We start from the raw sequence: 21638 nt of genomic DNA on the forward strand, positions 1-21638 counted from the left end.
TCTAGACAGCATGCATTAGTCTCATCTCAAAGAATTTGTCTAGATGAGACCAAATTCTGATTGCACTTCAACTAAATCTTTGTATTTGTGTAAATATGAAAATCTAACACCAAAGGCATCAATGTGTATAAACTACTAAACATCAGTAAAAGATTTGCTTAGTTGTGTTTTTGTCTTACAAATAAACTTAACTTCATAGAATAAGCCTGTGGTGGTTGAAATAAATGGGTCTATGTATTTTAAGAATGAGATCATGCATGGTCAAAAGTTAATAGTCCAATGGAAACATGTCACCTTACCTCAACACATACCTCTAACTCAAAAACCAACCCATCTTTGTTCCTTGCTGCTTCTCCATCAGCAAGATGCCAATTTAATGTCTTTGATTTGAACCAGATAGGGACTTTCAAAATTTTTAGTAGACAAAACTATTTGGGAAGATTATAACTGGACTGAAGTGTTTAATTTTGATTGGCAATAAAACAATACTAGTTGGGGTCAGTTTGGTTACTGGAAAAATAACTATTTTATTTTGGCCTAACACAATCAGTCAATATTTGTCAGATAAGCAAATAACAATAACAGTTTCTAATTAAAAAAATATTTTCTTACGGATGTAACAAAAAATCTAAATCATATCAGATCTTATAATGTGCTCTGTAAAATATGATGAAGTGCAATTGAGATTTGAAAACATCCCAAAAGACACATTTAGATGACCTTTCATGCAATATTTTTAATCAAAGATAAATTTGAGTGACATGCCAGCATTTTGATATCAATTTTTTTTCATGTAAGCCAAAGTGTTGAATTAAAAACAAAATTGAGAGTTAAATTGATCAAATGTTTATCAAATTACAATAAACTATTAGAAAAAAAAATGAAAAAAAGCAAAATATTGAAACTTTTGTGTCAAAATATTTCATGGGATTCTAAAAGCTTACTGACCATATCCCCTTACAGGGTGTTTTCGGATCTTACACAGAGCAAACAATAAATCTGATGGATCATAGTCAAATATCGAATTTCTATCACAATGTGTTATAACAACTATTTTATGAAAAACAATTAACTAGAAACATAAGATACAAAATCAGAAATTTTGTTTAGAAATTGCATATAATGCAATATATTAATATATCCCAACAAGCTGTACATTTAAAATCTGACTTAACAATAAAAACAAGCAACAGTTTGGAGTGCCATTAACTGCTTGGTCCAGGTTGTTCATTTGGTCCTGAAAAGAAAATGTATTTCTGTTATTTACACATACATTTTTATAAATAACAAATAATAATATAATAGAAAACAAAAGCAAAATTATTTATTTGTAGTTACCTGTGTATATTATCTTATTAAATGCTATTTTGTCTCAGTTGTCCTTTTGTCATTGTTTTTCATATTGTATTTACATTGTGTCATAGATCAAATTTATTCGTTCAGTGTATGTTTACTTGTTTTGTTAATATTTCTTTTGATCAAGTTGAGCCATTTTAATTAACATTTAATGGAGAGTCTTTTTATGTTTTAATGTTACACTACTGTTTCAGGATATTGTAAGAGGAGGCACCTGTTAAAACTTTTAAATACGCTGCATTTGTTTGTACATGTTCTAAATCATGAACTTGATGTTCAGTAGTTGTCATTTGTTGATATGGTTTATAAGTGTTTTTCGTTATTTATATAGATTAGACCATTGTTTTTTCCTAATGAAATTGTTTTACACTAGTCATTTTGGGGCCCTTTATAACTTACTGTTTGGTGTGAACCAAGGCTCCATTTTTACAGCCCTAGTTTGACCTATACCTGTTTACTTTTTACATTGCAACTATGAGGAAAAGTTGTCTCATTGGCACTCATACCACATCTTATTCTAATCATATTGTTTTAATATGGTTGTTATATTGAGTTTAAATCTCATATCATAATCCTTTAATGAGAAAATGGAAAAGTATTTTTAAACTACATGGCTGCTTTTAATCAAATACCTCTTAAACTAACTAAACAGTGCAACAAACACAATACTAAAATTAATACCTCACAGTGGACCTTGAGCTCTGTGCCATGTGGGAGTAACATCATAATAAATGAATGACTGGCTTGGAACAGAATTTATTTCTAAATTTTATTTATCCTGACTAGTAATATGTTTACCTGATCCATGATCATGATCATGGTCATGTTTGAAGCATTTGTCTTTATGTCCACGACAATTACATGTAAAATCCTCATCATCTTCATCTGATGACTCACCAAACATTTTTGGTTTCTCATAGACACAACAACCTGAATAAAAATAAAAGTTTGGATGAGATAATATATAAAAGATGAACAGTCTACATGGTCTAATTAATTGAACAAAACACATACATGATGTGTCTTGCCAGCAATAATCAGGTTAATATACCAACAAAAAAATGCAGCTAAATACATAAAACAAAATTTAATTCAAAATACATATATAATATCAAACTAACTCAACTAAAAGCTGTCCTTCCACTGGACTTGCAATTTTACAGACACTGATACAAAATCATTTAACTCAACTAAAAGCTCTTATGGTTAATGTCTGTCATATTTGTTTTTTGTAAATTCTTTGTTATAAACAGGATAAATTAGGATTTGTTTTCTCAATTAAATTGTTTCATATTTTTCATCTGGGGCCTTTAATAGCCAACAATATACATGATATACAATGATATAGTAGTTGAAAACTCTACAGTTGCCTATATATATAGCTATATATGCTAACATTCACTAGGATAGTTTTCTCAATGGCTATCATACCACATCTCTTTATTGTTTATAATCAACTAAAAGTTCTTCTTACATTTGACTTACATTTCACAGACAAAAACCTAACTCAACTAAAAGCTTCTCTTTCATATATATGAGACACTGATACAGATCAGACTCATTTACAATTATGTGATATGACTTACAGTTCAGTGTTTCTGTTGTTTCGTTATTTTCTTCTAAAAGTTTATGTTTTTCCCTCTGTTTAAGCTTGAAATCTAGATTAGTTTTTGCTTAATTGATTTATGTCTTTATATTGAACAGTGATAAGTACTGTTGCCTTTATTTACATTTTAAAAATAACAATTAATGTTACAGAGACAATTTTCCCAACTAAACATTGCTAAATGCTCTACTATTAATTGACTTACATTTGGACTTTTTCTTATTCAGATGTTCATTATCTACAGTTTCTGTACTCCACTTGACTTTCTTATCATTTTTAGGCTTTCTTAGCTTCAGGTGTAGTCTTGGACTGGGCTGATTCTGTAATCAATGAAAATGAAATTATATTTGATATATCTTTATTGTCATGGCAAACTACAAATGTTTATAAGTATGTGAGATTGACACTATTCTTCTCCTTAGTTATTATTTAGGTGAGAAAAAAAAATACCAAATTATTAATGTAAATCAACAAAGAATTTCAGATGATTGATTGTTGTTGGAAATATGTCAAGTGACAAATATTTCAAGATGTATAACCAAAAGAAATTTTGAGGATCTTCAAATTTGACAGATACATTTCCTCCAGACAAAAAGATAAGAACTAAAGCTTGATCTGTTACTGTTCTATATTCTCAAAACCACACACACACATATATATATATAAATACAACTCATCTAAACATCAACCCAGCAATGATAAAAAAAAAATCTTGCCCCGGCCACTTCCAATTGTATATTTTGTCTATCTGATGAGTTAAGCCTTTTTCAACTAATTTTTTTTAGTTCTTTCTTATGTTGTAATGTTATACCACTGTCCCAGGTTAGGGGAAGATTTGGGATCCCGCTAGCATGTTGAACCTCGCCACATTATTTATGTATGTGCCTGTCCCAAGTCAGGAGCCTGTAATTCAGTGGTTGTCGTTTGTTTATGTGTTGCATATTTGTTTTTTGTTCATTTTTGTCGAGCCGTCAACTTTAGTCGAAAAAGCGAGACTAAACGATCCTACATTCCGTCGTCGTCGGCATCGTCGTCGGCGTCAACAAATATTCACTCTGTGGTTAAAGTTTTTGAAATTTTAATAACTTTCTTAAACTATACTGGATTTCTACCAAACTTTGACAGAAGCTTGTTTATGATCATAAGATAGTATCCAGAAGTAAATTTTGTAAAAATAAAATTCCATTTTTTCCGTATTTTACTATAAATGGACTTAGTGTTTTTCTGCGGGGAAACAAAACATTCACTCTGTGGTTAAGGTTTTTAGAATTTTAATAACTTTCTTAAACTATCCTGGGTTTGTACCAAACTTCGACAGAAGCTTGTTTATGATCATAAGATAATATCCAGAAGTAAATTTTGTAAAAATAAAATTCTATTTTTCCGTATTTTACTTATAAATGGACTTAGTTTTTTTCTGCGGGGAAACATTACATTCACTCTGTGGTTAAAGTTTTTAGAATTTTAATTACTTTCTTAAACTATCCTGGGTTTGTATCAAACTTGGACAGAAGCTTGTTTATGATCATAAGATAGTATCCAGAAGTAAATTTTGTAAATAAATAAATCCATTTTTTCCGTATTTTACCTTTAAATGGACTTAGTTTTTCTGCGGGGAACCATTACATTCACTCTGTGGTTAAAGTTTTTAAAATTTTAATAACTTTCTTAAACTATCCTGGGTTTGTACCAAACTTCGACAGAAGCTTATTTATGATCATAAGATTGTATCCATAAGTAAAGTTTATAAAAAGATTACTCTGTTTTTTCTGTAATTTAATTTTAAATGGACTTAGATTTTCTTACAATCATTAAATAGTAACAAGAGGAATATTTTTATTGATTTTTTTCCTCATTGTTGTTGAGCCTGCGATTTACAGCAAAAATAGGCGAGACACTGTGTTCCGCGGAACCCTTACAAATTTTTTTACATATATAAGGCTGTTAGTTTTCTCATTTGAATAGTTTTACATTGTCTTATCGGGGCCTTTTAAAGCTGACTATGCGGTATGGGCTTTGCTCATTGTTGAAGGCCGTACGGTTACCTATAGTTGTTAATGTTTGTGTCATTTTGGTCTTTTGTGGATAGCTGTCTCATTGGCATTCATACCACATCTTCTTTTTTATATTCTCATGTATATTAGATTCTCATGTATATTCTCATATGTTCATTATTGGGTCGAATTGACTCAGGACCAGAGTGATGTTTGATGAATAGACCTGGGACATATCAACTATGTAACATATTGACTTGAGGCCAGATCAGTTTGTGGCCAGAACTACCTGATACCCTTTCAATCCACACGTCACAATTGAATTGAATTAGAAAAAAAATAAAAAAGTAAACAATAATTTTTACATGTCAATGTATAGCCTTCAATACTCATATTATAGTCCATGGACGAATGCATGGACTGTGGTCGAATTGGAAGTGGTGCCGAAACGACCTATGGACGAACTGGTAGCGACTAATCAGCTAATGACGATGTGGCCAAAACGTCTCAAACTGTTTTCTTAGATGAATATATTTATAACGTCTCCTCAGATTAAAAGAAAGTCATAGTTTCATTTACCTCTTGAGTTTCGGTTGTTAGCACAACCGAAGGACTGGCTGCTTGGGCTGACGCCTCGGCCATTTACACAGGGCCTAGTCCTTTAACCGAACCTTCTTGATGTTTGTTGATCTTTTAACCGATGAAGAGTTATGGTTCTTAGTCATTCATATCATTTGGTGTAATCAAATTATGCATACGAAAACCGATCTTATTGCAATTTTTTTAACTAGCTTATCCACTCACACCATAATTCATAAATATATTAAATGATGAAAAGGCCTAAATGTATTGAAAAATAGAATTATTTTTTTTGTTTCAGTTCTGTGAGTGTGGTATATTTAATCACGGAAATTAATCACTGTCGATTCGACATTTGTTCCTGTTTTTAAAGAATCAACTTCCTGTTTTGCTGTCAACCCCTTTTTTTATCACCTGACAAACAAAATGATACACAGCCTTTTTATCATCAACAACAGCGGGTATTTTTTTCTCAGATAGCACTACTAAAACCATTTTTTTTTATCGTATTCATCAACAGAAAACAGAACAAAGTTCACCAGAGTTCACCAGAGACAGAGTGCCAACAAGGCCATGTCCAATAATATTAAATATTGATACATTTTTAAAGTCAGTGTGATACTAAGTACACTTTGTACTATACCTTTTAAAGTTGCAATTGTTCACGTTTGCAAAACAAAATAATGGTTATTAAGAGTGCTTAACAGTCCATAGCTGAGCACAAGCTTACAAAAATAAGACGATATATAAATGGTATGATAGTCCAAGATTACTAAATAATGATTATTAAGAGTGCTTAACAGTCCATAGCTGAGCACAAGCTTACAAAAATAAGACGATATATAAATGGTATGATAGTCCAAGATTACTCTGACATCCAATGAAAAAATGAACAAATTCATACCCAATTTATATAATTCCAAGACTGTTAGTCAGCACCAGATGCGAAGAAGCAGCACATCTATTTTTGCTGGGCAAATATCCGTTTTTTGATATGGGACATGTTTTGACGTCCCTTTGGCCCCATCTTGTCTGGAAAAACAGCCGTTGGACGTCAGAGTAATCTCAAACTAATGGTATGATTGCAAATTAAAATGCTGACTGTAGCATTTTCATTATTCTGATTCATACATGTACCTGGGAACAGTAGATCCAATATGCACCAACAAATGTATATGTTCTTGTTCATACTTACATGTATCTTTATTAATAAAAAAATTCTATATCACATATACAGAAATAATAACATACATTATATTTTAACAAAACAGTGACAGAACATTTAGGAAAAAAGAAGATAATGGACGGAAATGACCAATGCTGGACTGGTGTATGACTTCAAACACTTATGTGCGATGTATATAATGAATATTTTACCATTTTATACATGTTATATATTTTATTAGACTTTTGAAGAAAGTTTTGATAGAAACAGATATGATGCCAACTTTGAGTGATATTTTTGTTTTTATTTATTTTCAGTGATGTATTTATGGAAAAACATTGGAAAAGTGTAATACATAAATCTATATGTGATTACTTTTTTGAAGTCCAAAGCAAGGTAAGAAATTTTTAGAAAAAGTATAGCTACAAATGTACTTCACATGCATGAAGGAAAAAATATCTGCAAACTGTTGTTTTCCTTTTTTCTCAAACAAATAAAAAATGATTTTCTGATATGATTGTAATGAGCATAATTTATCTGGTTTCTAGACTTAACATGCAAATGACAAGGAATTTATTAAAATAATAGAACAACAAAACTCCCAAGTTTTGCTTAGCTCATGGAAGACAGAAATCATGTATATACTGTTGAGGTACATGTAGTCAAGTGAAACAAAGATGACTGTGATTGAAATGATTTTACTCGTACATTGATGACAGGTGTTTGTTTGCTTGCATGTCTATCCTTTTTGGTTACAGGCTGTATCAGCAGACGATGTTCCACCAGTTATTCCTACACCTCACCATTATTTGATAAACATCTACAGGAACCAGTTGTACTTTGTTGCTGTGGTAACCACAGAAGGTAATTTTACAGTTTTTAATTGTCCAGCTTGCTGCATTTATGTCACGAAAACAAGATTCAGATAAAAGTATCATCAACATTCAGGTTCAGTCTGTGGTTAAAGTATTTCACACATAATCATCAAAAACTTTGTCAGACCTTCCTGCCTGAAATTTGAACAGAATGTTATTTATGACTAAAGGACAGTGTATCAAGAGCAAAATTTAAAAAAGTATTTATATTCATTGTTAACATGGTTAAGTCTTTAACGGATAAAAGGTTAAAGTTTATAGACATCTTAACCTATGTCAAATCTTCAAGATAATAAAAATATAAGGTTCATTTTTCTGTAAAAACAGATAGCTGCATATATATTTTCTCTTATTTTCTAGTGCCACCAACATTTGTTGTTGAGTTTTTACACAGGATTTGTGATACTTTAGAAGACTATTTTAATGATTGTTCAGAATCTACATTGAAAGAGCATTATGTTATAGTTTATGAGGTAAGAGATCTGTTTTCTTTTTGAATTTGCTATGTCTATTCATGCTTGACAGTATTAGCAATTAAATGATTTGTATGGCTGTTAAAACAATATAATATAGATTTTTTACGTTCTCATGCTGTTGATTATTTCTTTGGTACTAATAAATTAACTGATTGAGGAAAAATTGTATTCATTTGGAAACTTGATTTTGTGGTTTGAACAAATTCTACATACATGCCCATGTAAATTTTCATTTTGTTGGACACTTAATTTTTTGGTTTACCTTTACCCTTCCATGAATACTAGGACCCAATAAATAAATGATCTAATGTTTTTATGCCCCACCTACGATAGTAGAGGGGCATTATGTTTTTCTGGTCTGTGGCCGTTCATCTGTCTGTCCGTCCTTCCATCCATTCCTTCGTTCCTCTGTCTGTCCCGCTTCAGGTGAAAGTTTTTGGTCAAGGTAGTTTTTGATGAAGCTGAAGTCCAATTAACTCAAAACTTAGTACACATGTTGCTTTGACATGATCTTAATATTTTAATGCCAAATTAGCTTATTTACACAATTTCACAATCCATTGAACATGGAAAATGTTATGCGAGTGGTGCGTCCGTGTACTTTGGACACATTCTTATTTCTGATGGTGTTGACAATGACTGATAGCTTCTATATAATCTATGTGTTGACAATGATTGATAGCCTCTATATAATCTATGTGTTGACAATGATTGATAGCTTCTATATAATCTATGTGTTGACAATGATTGATAGCCTCTATATAATCTATGTGTTGACAATGATTGATAGCCTCTATATAATCTATGTGTTGACAATGATTGATAGCCTCTATATAATCTATGTGTTGACAATGATTGATAGCTTCTATATAATCTATGTGTTGACAATGATTGATAGCTTCTATATAATCTATGTGTTGACAATGATTGATAGCTTCTATATAATCTATGTGTTGACAATGATTGATAGCTTCTATATAATCTATGTGTTGACAATGATTGATAGCTTCTATATAATCTATTTTTCCAGTTACTAGATGAGATGTTAGATAATGGTTTCCCTCTGGCTGTAGAATCAAATATACTCAAAGAACTGATTAAACCTCCAAATTTGTTACGTACAATAGCTGATACAGTTACTGGTAAAAATACTGGGTAAGACAACATGATTTATGGAATTCCACTGGTCAATAATCACAGGTGTAAGATCAGGGTTTTGTCTATAAAGATCATGCAGTATTTGTGAAATTAGGAAAATATGATGTGTGATAAGAAATTTTATTTCACTGCATGTTGATTTTGATAGCAGAGCCCTCGTGAAATATGTATATTCTTGGATGAACAAATCTTCATATATCCCTCAGGCACTGGAAATGAATGTATAATATTTTCAAAGAAACTTCAAGTTATCCTTTATTTTTAAGATGTGCTACAAATGTAAGAGCATATTTATTTCATAAGATGTCTCAAGTATAACAAAATTGTGTAAATTTTGCATAAGAATGATTTATAAGATTGTGTAAATTATAAGAGTAAGGTCTTTTCAAAACATATTCACCGAGAACAAAAGATAGCATAAAATTCAATTAGTTTACAAAAATGCATACTTTTAATACATATTTTGGACTTGGAAATATGAAGTGCATGAACCAACCAAGTAAATGTTTCCAAAGAAAGGTTTTTGGTCCTTCAGGCAAAAATTGTAACATATACCATCAAAATATATACATGTAGAAGTTTTCACTTAAAAGTTAGAAGCAGTCACTAATCATTTAAGGTTTAGGTTTAAGGTAGATTAAAATTAACAGGATAAAAAAAGTATGCTGAAAAGTGTTGACTGTAAATTAAAAAGGGACAAAGAGTGACATTTGTTTTTAAGCTTACGGTTTAAAGGAAAAAGAAATAAATTATTTAAAAATTGCTAGTATGAATATTTATCAGAGCCTTTTGTGAAAGATATGATTTACTTTTGACAGGGTCAGTGGAACACTACCAACAGGTCAATTATCTAATGTTCCATGGAGAAGAACAGGTGTTAAATACGCAAATAATGAGGCTTACTTTGATGTGATTGAAGAGATAGATTGTATTTTAGACAAATCAGGATCAACAGTCATTGCTGAAATACAAGGCTATGTAAGTATAACCTGATCCAGATATACAAGCTATTGATTGAAGAGTTCTTAATGATAAAGTTTAAGTCATTTTCTCTAAAAACTTATGGCAGAATTATTTGGTTGCCTTTGGACTGTACAACCCTTTAATTAATTGATGAAACTTTTTGGGGAAAGACGGCTTCAAGCCGTCAATCCCCAATGGGGTTGACCAGAGTGACATTCCCTCACATCATTCATTTTGTTTTGATAATGTGGAAAAGACCCCAACAAATCTTACTTAGATTGAAGAGAAGGAGCCCCAGAAATGAATAGTTTGACTTTAAACACTTTTTTACATATTTTCCTTCTGTTTCTCACGAAATTTTCGTATGTTGGGCTCTCCTTTACACTATTAACATTTCTTTTACAGTCCGGAAAAATCAGTATGACGAGATATTCTAAATATATCCAACCTACCTTGTATTTTATAGTGATGTCATTCTTGGAATGCCACACTAAGCAGGGATATCCTTCCCTGGTTATTTAAATCATTCTTAGAGATCATGCACCAATTACAAATTGGTATTTATTATATTTAAACATAATAATGTTTGCTGTAGACGATTCAAACATCAACATGCAATACTTTTATTTGTGGCCAAGTTCGGATGGATGTCTAGAGTAGATAGGATTGACATGGTCATATATAACACCTGTTATGATTGGATATAGTTTTCCTGCCATTAGAACTCAATGAGCCCTGGGTTGTGGCAGGGTTACTAGAGATCGACTCGATATCCCGGATGTTATGATGCGATCCAATCAAATTTGAATGTAAACATATTCAGAGTCAGGGCCTTGTACTTCCGGTAATCTAGAGTCCTTACTCTTCAAAATTATTTACAGTTCATATGGAACTAGAGTCAGAACTCGAGTTCCATCCGAACTTGGCCTGTAGGTCAACAACTTTCAACACAAAGATCGTGGGCAACATGAGATAGGGGAGAGAAACTATTTTATTCACTTTTTTTCTGTAAAATTTCTGTTTTGAGAATCTTCTGCCAATTCAGGAGCACCTCAATTGATGAGTAGTTATCCACTCAAATAAAAGTTGATGTATCTAAACACTTAAAATGTGACATTTCATTGGATTAGTAGTCTTCCATTAAAACTAGATTTTTGTGTACCAACATAATCATTTTAATGGTAAAGAAAAAATTAAATTAAATTAAAAATGTTGCATTTTGTAAATTAAACCTATTTATTCATAAAATTTACAAATATTTCAAATTTAGGATTTGGAAACAAGCTTCACACAGTTTACATAAATCATATTGTTTTTTATTAGTACCTTTTTCCATGTGATGAGAGTTGTAACTGGGAACTTTATCGATGGAAAGTTATAACTGAATAGATTTTTCAGTCCATACTTTTTTAGGTATTTCACATCCAATTTTTTATGGAAATATTCTTAATAAAGCACAAAAATGTCAGTATTGACCGCAGAAACTAACAAAACCTTTAAATAGACTTATTAAGAAGGGATATAGTTACGATACTGTTGTCAGGTCATTAAAGATTGCATATTTTGGCGTTAATATTGATTCACTTATAGGGTCTTTGCATCGAAACTAAACACATTTATTAAAAAAACAGTTGTTGGCATGACACAGGTTATGTTCTTCTCATATTGTTATGATGGTATGATACTAAACCCCTAATGTGAAGGATTGTGCCTGATATTCATATGATGAAATCATAATTTTTCCATCAGTTTAATTGAAGTCTGGAGCTGGCATGTCAGTTAATTGCTAGTAGTCTGTTGTTATTTATGTATAATTGTCATTTTGTTTATTTTCTTTGGTTATATCTTTTGACATCCGACTTGGACTTCTCTTGAATTGAATTTAAAATGTACGTATTGTTATGCGTTTACTTTTCTACATTGGCTAGAGGTATAGGGGGAGGGTTGAGATCTCATGAACATGTTTAACCCTGCCACATTTTTGCGCCTGTCCCAAGTCAGGAGCCTCTGGTCTTTGTTAGTCTTGTATTATTTTAATTTTAGTTTCTTGTGTGCAATTTGGATGGCGTTCATTATAACTGAACTAGTATATATTTGTGTAGGGGCCAGCTGAAGGACACCTTCAGGTACGGAAATTTCTCGTTACATTGCAGATCTGTTGGTGACCTTCCGCTGGTTTTTTTTCTATGGTCAGGTTGCTGTCTCTTTGATACATTCCCCATTTCCATTCTCAATTTTATTTCTTAAGAAAAAACTTTAAAATCTAAGAGTACTGTCACAAAAAATGGAAAATGGCCCTTAGCCTGCAGTTCAGTGGTACACAAATAAGATTTTGAAAAATATTGTAGTTGTTGTGAAATGACAGAATTCAGTTGAATTTTAGATAATTAACTATCAACTTTAATCAAATGTTTAGATTTAGAAGATGCAGATCTCTTCCATTAGTCCAAATTGATTCCTAAACCTGAGACTATAACTATAACATATAATATCTATATACTATAACAGTTATAGTAGTCTCAGCCTAAACTAAGGAAATGAAATTACATTAAACAACAATAGATTTCAATATTGTCAACCTTTCTACATGTTCTAGCTGTTCTTTTTTTCATTCTTTATATGAAGACTATCAAAAGATACACCCCCCCCTTTTTTCCAAAAAACATAATTAAATAGAAACAAGGGCGGTCTTTCCCCTCAGAGCTATTCAGCTCTTAGATTATTGCTTCCCCTCAAAAAAAATGTTTTTGATTTGTTGAAAATAATTATAAATTGCAAACAAAACATTTGTTAAGCACAAAATGTTGGATGTATTTGTAATTCCTGTTCATAGTTGCAGAAAACATTTATTTTTTCAGATTTTGTGGAAAAGAAAAAGTATTAAAAAATATAGCCTTTTATCTAGTCTACTGTTGATAATATAACAAAGCATTTAATGTAGTAGGGAAAGTTAGTCTTAAGTGTAGCAATTTGATTTTATATTTTTTCAGATTGACTGCATGATCAAACTGAGTGGTATGCCAGATTTGACCCTCTCATTCATCAACCCACGATTATTAGATGATGTCAGTTTTCATCCATGTGTACGGTACAAAAGATGGGAGGTATGTTTCCAAAAGGTGTATTTAATTCAATAAAAAATGTATAGTGCAGAATGAAACAATGATTACCAAAAAATTATATTGATTTCCTGTTCTCAAATAACATTTGCAAGTTATCTCACATATAAACTGATTTTCATATTTTCCTTCGAGTTTATGAAAAGTAAAAAAATCTGGAGGTAAAAAAAAGATTGCTTCAAATAAGAAATAACATTTAATTAGTTTGGTTCATTTGAAGAGCTTTGCTTAATGTACCTTTATCAGGACACTTGAACCCAAAATTTTGAAAGCCAAGGATGAATAAATGCTAGAGCACATGAAACAGTGTAGAATTTATGAAAGACATGAACTTCTATGTTATTTGGTCTCTGGTTGATGATTTTCTCATGGACAGTCATAAGTTATCCTTTTATTATAACCTTTGCCATCGAAAGCCAAAGTATAGGTCTAGCAAATTCTTCACTCCGACCATCCAAAAGAAAACTATTGCCAAAGTTTTCTTGGCTCCCATGAAAGGAAATGATTATTCGGTCTGCAACTTGATAATGTTGAGTATAATGCAGTGATTAAGCAATTTTTACATCTGCTATATAGCCAATAATACAACACTCATTTTACAATGAAAATTTGGTCAAACTTTTCTTAGCTCCTATTAAAATATATGATAATAATATTTGGTCTGGGAATGATCTGTGATAATCCAATATGCATGTTTGTACCTGTTACCTCAATCAATTACATGCTACAACGTAGGTCAAGACTCAATATTGGTCTTGTTATATATCTGACTTTCTTATTAACAAGATCAGATGTCAATTCTGATATTTAACAGTTGAACTTATGACATTGTATTTTTATTTTCAGAGTGATAAAGTACTATCATTTGTACCCCCTGATGGGAACTTTAGATTAATATCATATCATATTGGTGCTAACAAGTAAGTTTAACACTTATTCTAAAAAGTAATTCATAACTGTTAATTGTCAAGTGAGGTTTTCCAATTCCCACCCTCTTATAGTATTAGATACTTGTTTTTTAAATGGGTCAGTTCAAGCTGAATTTAGAGTAGGTCATTGAAAATAGTTGTGATGAATCATTCATCACAAGCATTACACTTTTATTGATTGCTATCTTGAGCTCTGATTTAATTAACAACTGTCAGTCCATACTTTACCAATGCAATATATGTATAACCAATCATTGCCCTTTCTTTAATTTAAGCATAATATATGTGCTCTTTTGTTAATCCTTTGCATGCTCTTGGTGGCCTTTTTCATTGAAGTTAACATGCCTTTTTGTTTGAATGGGGTAACACTAGAATCAATATTGCCTTCTTATACCCATTGGTTTATGAGATTTTACAATATTTTTAACAGAGTTCTTCTGAGATATAATGAAAAAACTTTTCATAAAATTTAGATGAATTTAAATAACATAGATAAGAATCAACATTCTTTGCAAGTGGAAGTTTTATCAAAACTGTTTTATCAAACTTTTATGAAAGTGTGAGATTACCCATAGTCTTAGATTCTTTAAAGGTGAACTGGGTATATGTTCTAATACAAAGACTTCAGACAAACTTCTATTAGATTTAAGTTCTCATAAAATGAGTCTGTTTAGACCAATTTCCTGTTTGCACAAGGTATGGTTAGACTAGTGTCTGAGGAGTACAATTTTATGATGTTGGTATTGAAATAAGAATTAAAAAGAAACAGTTTGTCCAAAATTCAAATATAAATAGAAAAAGAAACAAATAAAAATAGAAAAAGAAACAGTTTGACCAAACATTTAAATAAGAATTAAAAAAAAACCAGTTTGTCCATGGCCAATATCTGGTACTGTTTTTGTTTACTGTGAGATGCTGTAGAAAAGAAAAAAAGGTTATTATATTTACATGTTTTCAACAACACTTTTATAGTACATTCTATCATACACAGTTATTCAACTTTTCCAGCAAGGATTTTAAGGCAGAGGAGGACAGTTTTAAGACTAAGGCATATTCATATGGTTATTTTATCTGACAAAGAAAAATAACTATATCATATTAAATAATTTAAAGATGACAAATTTGAATAGATTAATTTGGTTTTCTTTATAATATTTTTGGTTTTAAAAAGGTTTATCCCTGAAGATAAAATGTTGTTTATTTTGCATTGTAAAATATTTATTTTCAACTAGATAAGACCAGAAGTCATAGAATTAAGACTTTTAAAGGGCAAAGTGATCTACAGAAAGAAAATAATGGTGCTGCTTCTGTCTATTTTGGGCTAGCTAAGGCACTGTATTTTATTCATCCATACATGTCATTGACACAACAATTAACTAATGATCTCATGAGATCAACAAAATCGCAGACCAGCATGTTTTAGTATGTTAAGGTGGTACCCAACACCTTCAATAAAATTAATTTGGCTCGTTTAATTTTCATAAAATTTTGGTGAAGTATTTACTTTGACACTTTGACAAAAATATAAAAATTCAAAAAAATTTGAACCAACCAATTTATCAGAAAAATTACACTGGTTATATAGCAGTTTGACAAACATTTATTTTGATCTTAGAGAAGATTAATATTCCCTTAACAATGCAAAGTAATTAAAACGTATAGCCGATTTTACAGAGTTATCTCCCTGTAGTTTTAGGTACCACCTTAACTTTATCGAAATAGAAACTGTTTGGTGCTATGGAAGCTTTTTTGTGTTTGACTTACAAGTTTAAATAAAATGTGAGTTCACTATTGCAAAATAATTTTTGTTTTTAGTATGGTTGCCATTCCAGTATATGTCAAGCAGAACATAATGTATAGAGAGGGTAGTGGAGGCAGATTTGAAGTTACAATAGGACCAAAACAAAACATGGGCAAAACTGTAAGTTTGATACTGTTGATTCATTTACTTTGTCATGGATTATGGAAAAAAATGATAATTCATGGATATTGATTTTGTGGTTTTACAAAAGTCTGCATACATAAAATTGAGAAAGGCAATGGGGAAGGTGTCAAATATAGTAATTCGTACTAGTTAGCTTAACATTTTAATTCCCGGTTCACCTGTACCCACCAAATCCACAAAAAATTAGTACTTCTTAAACAATACAGAATTCACATTAATATTCACATTAATACTGTGAAAAATCCTTTTATACCTGTCAGAAACTCAGGTTTCATGCCATAGAAAAATCATTGGCTATGTTATTATGTTCATGGATAAAAAGAGATTTTGAGTATGTGTTACTGATTTAGCAACCGAAAAAAAAACACAAATAAATACAAATATATTTAGTGGGCAACAGTCAGTCTTTAACAATAGTGAATACACAGGTGTCTATATAATATGTCCAGCTCTAACTCATCAGCAGTATTAGAATTAACAAAAAATTCTCTCATGCCATGCTTTATGCTCATTTTAACATGGGTAGCTATAGGCATTATAACTTTATACCAAGCCTAAGCCAGATGTAAAATATTGACAAAATTAATGGCTACCCATGTTAAAGTTTGTGTAGGTCCATTTCACATGTCCTTTTGCTCATGAATATCAGTGTATAAAATGTACTGATTATATATAAACAAAACAGAAAACATCTATTATAATGAAATTTTATAATGCTAGAAGTAATTTTTCAAGAATTTTTATTTTTCAGATTGAAAATGTTACAATGGAAGTGCCATTTCCTAAAGCAGTATTAAATGTGACTTTAACACCATCACAAGGAAAATATACTTTTGACCCGGTGTCAAAGATTATGACTTGGGATGTAGGAAGAATTGATACTACCAAGCTACCAAATATCAAAGGAAATGTATGTATATTGATGTGACTTTATAAGAAATATCACTTGGTTTGTCTGAAATTTTACAATGAGTGCTTTTTTTTCAGGTGAATTTTAACCCTCATTAGAACAGTAGTTTAGTATGTATGAACATTTCACCTATTTGTTTGCACCATATTTGTGCGAATACCAAATTCTTGCTATCTCTTTCAAATTTGATAAACATTCTATTTATAACAATCAGTTATTGATATGCAAAATAAATACTACTACCTTGTACTTCAATTTTTTGGTTAAATGAACCTGTAGTAGACCGCATTCTATATAAAAAAAAAAAAAAAAAAACATAAAAAAGGGTATAAATACCACAATGAAAATTTGAATTATTAAAGTTACTCATTTTGAACGGGCTTTTCAAGCTTTTAAATAGTTAAAATGTCACCCAGTTTGAAAAGAAAGACTTTGCATCAAATGTCAACAAAAAAATATTCTTCAGTGCTAATAGTAATTTGCTTTACATGTGTTAATTTGTTTTGCATTTTAGATAAGTTTACAGACAGGATCGACCATTCCAGAGAGTAATCCTACATTAAATGTAAGTGTGTCAAATGAATATAGATCTGAACTTATAACATATATATTGTCATTAAAATAGTAAAGGGCAGTGGTCCCCTTAACAAAAACTGATGAAAGAAATTCCGATTTTATAGAGATTTGTAATGTACAAACCTTATTTCCTAATTTATTAGTAGTTCAATCCCACTTTAATTATTTGAGTAAATATAAGATATAGGTATAAATGATACTTTTATCAATTTAAAAGATTTCAGATAGATATAATTCAATTTCACACCTGTGTGCATCCTCACACTTGTACTTCTGTTAACAATGTTATCTGTTGATGTTAACTCGAAAACCTTTTTAATTTTATTGTCGTATCATTTTAAAAATCCTTTTAGCTAAACTATTCAGATGCAAATTAATAAAATAAGAGAAACAATTTCATAAAGATTGGTTGATGTCTGGCGCAAAATAGTTTATCTATCAGATCTATCAGGTGAACAAGTAAAATGTCATCTGTCTGACAACTAATTACCCTCCATTTCAAAAAGGGAATGAATCAGAAGGGTTTTTTTTTGGAATAATTACTTCAGATGCCACTTTTATGACCAGAAAAAGTTTGCTTATGATAAGGAATATGTCATGTTAAAAAGATAGCCTTAACTTTTGGATGCCATGCTTCAGTAAGCAAAATCCCTACTTGACTCATATTTGCATGTACTGTACATGTAGAAACAGTAATTTTCATAGGGTAAAAATTTCGTGGTTTTGTCTTTATACAAGATTTCATGGGAATTTTGTTTCATGGTTTTCATTATATGGAAGTGATATTATATGTAGGTTAAATTTTCGTTGGTTTTTTAATTTCGTGGATATTTTCATTCCACAAAATAAACGAAATTAAATCCTCCACCAAAATTTCTGCTTTTACAGTATTTGGATCTTTATGAACTGACTTTTCAATATAGGTATATATGATTGCATAAAATGTATAGGAGGATGTCCAAAGTTTTGTAATGTAGAATTACTTAAAATATTTCAAAAACAAGTCTTTACTATGTTAATGTGTTTTTATTTCAGTTACATTTTACAATAAGTCAGATGGCTATTTCTGGGGTCAAGGTCAACAGATTAGATATGTATGGTGAGGTATGTACACTTTCAGTCTAACCTTAGATATTTACTCTGAATTTATTTTAGCTCATTTTGTCAGAAGATGAGTTTTCCTTCACATACATGTCATTAATAGTTGTTTTGTAATATCAAGGAGGTTACATGAGAAGGAGAGTGGATAAAAGACAATAATTACACATAAAATGTTACCGACTTGTCTGTAAACAGGTGTTAATTAGTTGAGATCGACTCTGTAACAGTAAAAATGAGAAAATCATGCACAGTGGACTCAGTTCATGATATATATATATATGCATTGGTTCAAGAATTGGATAAACATTTTTTTTCACCACTCTCTCGTTTCATACGTATACATCTTTAATATCAAGAGAAAGCACTTTTATGTTGTTCCCGATAAATTTCTCTATATTTCAATTGCAAATATTCCTTCTGGTTGTTACAGGTCACTGTAACTCAAGTACTTTGCATATTCGTATATTTTCTATGATTATTACCTGCCAATTCTCCTCAACAGAAATTGAAAGGTGAAGCAAAAATCTTTGTTTAAAGCAATGAAGTGTTGAATTAAAATCGCACACTATCTTTCCTTTAAACCCTCATAACTTTGTCATTTCTTCATCTTTTTTCACAGTAGAAAGACGATTGATTTTGAAATTGCACTTCGATCTTTTTCTATATCATAAACACCTAGACACTGCATTGTTACAAAAAAATACACCTGAACTTTTATGACCTAGTCACTGATAACAATCATGTGACATGTGCGGTTTATCTAATAGTCCGAACTGCTCGCGGTAACAGCCTGGTACATCAGAGGGCCATGTCAAGTGGGTGATAAACATGTCGGTTTCTTTATATTTTTATCATTTTTCTCTGATCGAACTGCTATCCTGGGGATGCTAATTTTGTTTCAAGCAGAGTGTTCACTCTCCTTCTCATATAACCTCTTAAGTAATATTAAGAAAAAGGGATGTCTGGTTATGTATCATTTGAACAGCAACCCAAAGACATGAAGACATACAAAAAAAAACCTTTGAAACCACAAGGACTGTTGAGACTCTACTTTGCAAAAACATCTTGGTGTTAGATTGAAATAAAATTACTTTACAGTCCTGAATTCCATCAAACTTGCCCAGATTGTTCTACATGACACAAAAGTTTTGCATTAAGTATACCTGCTTACCATAAATATCACAAAATACTGATTGATTTATTGATTGCTTGCTTAAGACCCAGTGGCTTCTAGAAAATATATTCACTACAAAAGTTCAAAGGATTTAACCAGCTTTTGATGTTAACATTTTTTTTTATTTTTCAGAAATACAAACCATTCAAAGGAGTGAAATATATTACCAAAGCTGGAAAATTCCAGATCAGGACTTGAACATAAAACTTTCTTGCAGTTTAATTTTATTTGTTGTGTTTTGAACAAAAAAGTGCAATATAAATATCTCTTTATGCCTTGAATGATTCATTTCATGGTGATGTGATATACAACATTGTAATGAAAGTTATGTAATTAAATGTCAATCTAGCGGAATAATGCATTTTATCTCCATCTTAAGACATACATTGTACATCAGGAAAGTAACATGTAGGAAGTCAAGAAATTATTATGTGTTAAGCGCAATTTCAAAGTAATATATTGTTAGATATGTGTTTTGATTGTTGATATTTACTGCTGCTTTCTTGCATTGTTGACTATTTCTTGGTAGATAGCTTTTTTTTGGTGAATGAGATTGAAGTATTTGGAGAGAACTGCTGACCTTCTGTAGGAAAACTGCCAGTCCTAGTAAAGTTAGATCAAAGTCTTACGCACATTGCCCCAAAAGGGGTTCAACAATTCAAAATCAGGACTTCAGTGATTATTGTAAATGAACTACTTAAACCACTTGGCAATAAAGGCCTTTCAAGTTTTGAAAATATCATGTCTTATTCTATTAAAGTACAATAATTAATATGAATATTTTATCCTCAGCCATTCAGTAGCATTTCTTATTAACTCTTTTTTTAATGTCAGTCAAAGTATTGACACAAAACTAGTTTATATGACAGTTATAATATGTAATATGGCAAAACTTTACTTGGTAACCTTAAGTTTTAGTTTCACTTCTATCTAATAAAAAAAATAAGCTCACAAATTAAAAGAATCAACACTCAAACTGTTTTGAAAGGGAGACAACCCATTTCTTTCTTAGTTAATATTGAGTAATAAAAGTTCAGTCAGTGGTGTAAGGGAGGCTACTCTTGATTTCCATTTTATATGAAAATTCATAAAACATTTCTTTTTTGTACCAAGAATCAAAGCATTATTGACATGTCATTTAATTTGTGATGACATAACCAAAAACACAACATAAACACCAGAGCATACAAAATGAGGCAATTCAATGATCACATCAATGGAAATATGCTTCTTACAACATAAGATGATCCAAAATATTTATAGTTGAAAAGAAATACACTTCATCTCAAGGTTTAAACCTTTTCACTACATGACGAAAAAGGAGGTTGGTCAGGCTATAACTGTGTTTCACCATAGGATTTTTCCAGTCTCTTTGACACATTCCCCATTTCCATTCTCAATTTTAAAGTATGCTTACTCTAAAACTTGCTAAATTTGCCATACTCTTCTCTTAGTTTGTCTCAGTCAAATGTTATGAAACTTCTACACTATGATTATTACAATCAAGTTCGAATCTGAGTGACATTACTTTCACCTTTCTCAAGTTATGAATCTTTCTAAATGGAGAATTTGCAGAATTCACAGATTCCTTTTAAACATTCACTTAGCCTCAACCAAGTGATATGAAACTTCAAAATCAATAAATATAACCACCTAACAGATCAAGTTTGAGTTTGGATAGTGTCGGTCTCAACATTCTTGAGTTATGATCC

At 30.9% G+C, this 21638-nt stretch overlaps 2 protein-coding genes across 2 annotated transcripts; one reads left to right on the plus strand and one right to left on the minus strand.

The window, feature by feature from the left end:
* Positions 1-492: 492 nt before the first annotated feature.
* Positions 493-5785, minus strand: LOC134707703 (E3 ubiquitin-protein ligase PPP1R11-like). The gene is made up of 4 exons (XM_063567700.1): positions 5536-5785; positions 3168-3282; positions 2155-2286; positions 493-1237 (listed from the first exon to the last, which is right to left on the minus strand). The coding sequence occupies exons 1-4, from the start codon at positions 5596-5598 to the stop codon at positions 1206-1208; spliced, it is 342 nt and encodes a 113-aa protein (XP_063423770.1). The 5' UTR covers positions 5599-5785; the 3' UTR covers positions 493-1205.
* A 119-nt stretch (positions 5786-5904) lies between these two features.
* Positions 5905-20399, plus strand: LOC134707702 (AP-3 complex subunit mu-2-like). The gene is made up of 13 exons (XM_063567699.1): positions 5905-5996; positions 7018-7096; positions 7459-7564; positions 7936-8048; positions 9082-9206; positions 10028-10187; positions 13163-13276; positions 14138-14211; positions 16036-16141; positions 16917-17075; positions 17590-17640; positions 18687-18755; positions 20059-20399. The coding sequence occupies exons 1-13, from the start codon at positions 5962-5964 to the stop codon at positions 20122-20124; spliced, it is 1257 nt and encodes a 418-aa protein (XP_063423769.1). The 5' UTR covers positions 5905-5961; the 3' UTR covers positions 20125-20399.
* The last annotated feature ends 1239 nt before the right edge of the window (positions 20400-21638 follow it).

This window comes from Mytilus trossulus, chromosome 2, assembly GCF_036588685.1.
Source record: "Mytilus trossulus isolate FHL-02 chromosome 2, PNRI_Mtr1.1.1.hap1, whole genome shotgun sequence".
Taxonomy (NCBI): domain Eukaryota; kingdom Metazoa; phylum Mollusca; class Bivalvia; order Mytilida; family Mytilidae; genus Mytilus; species Mytilus trossulus.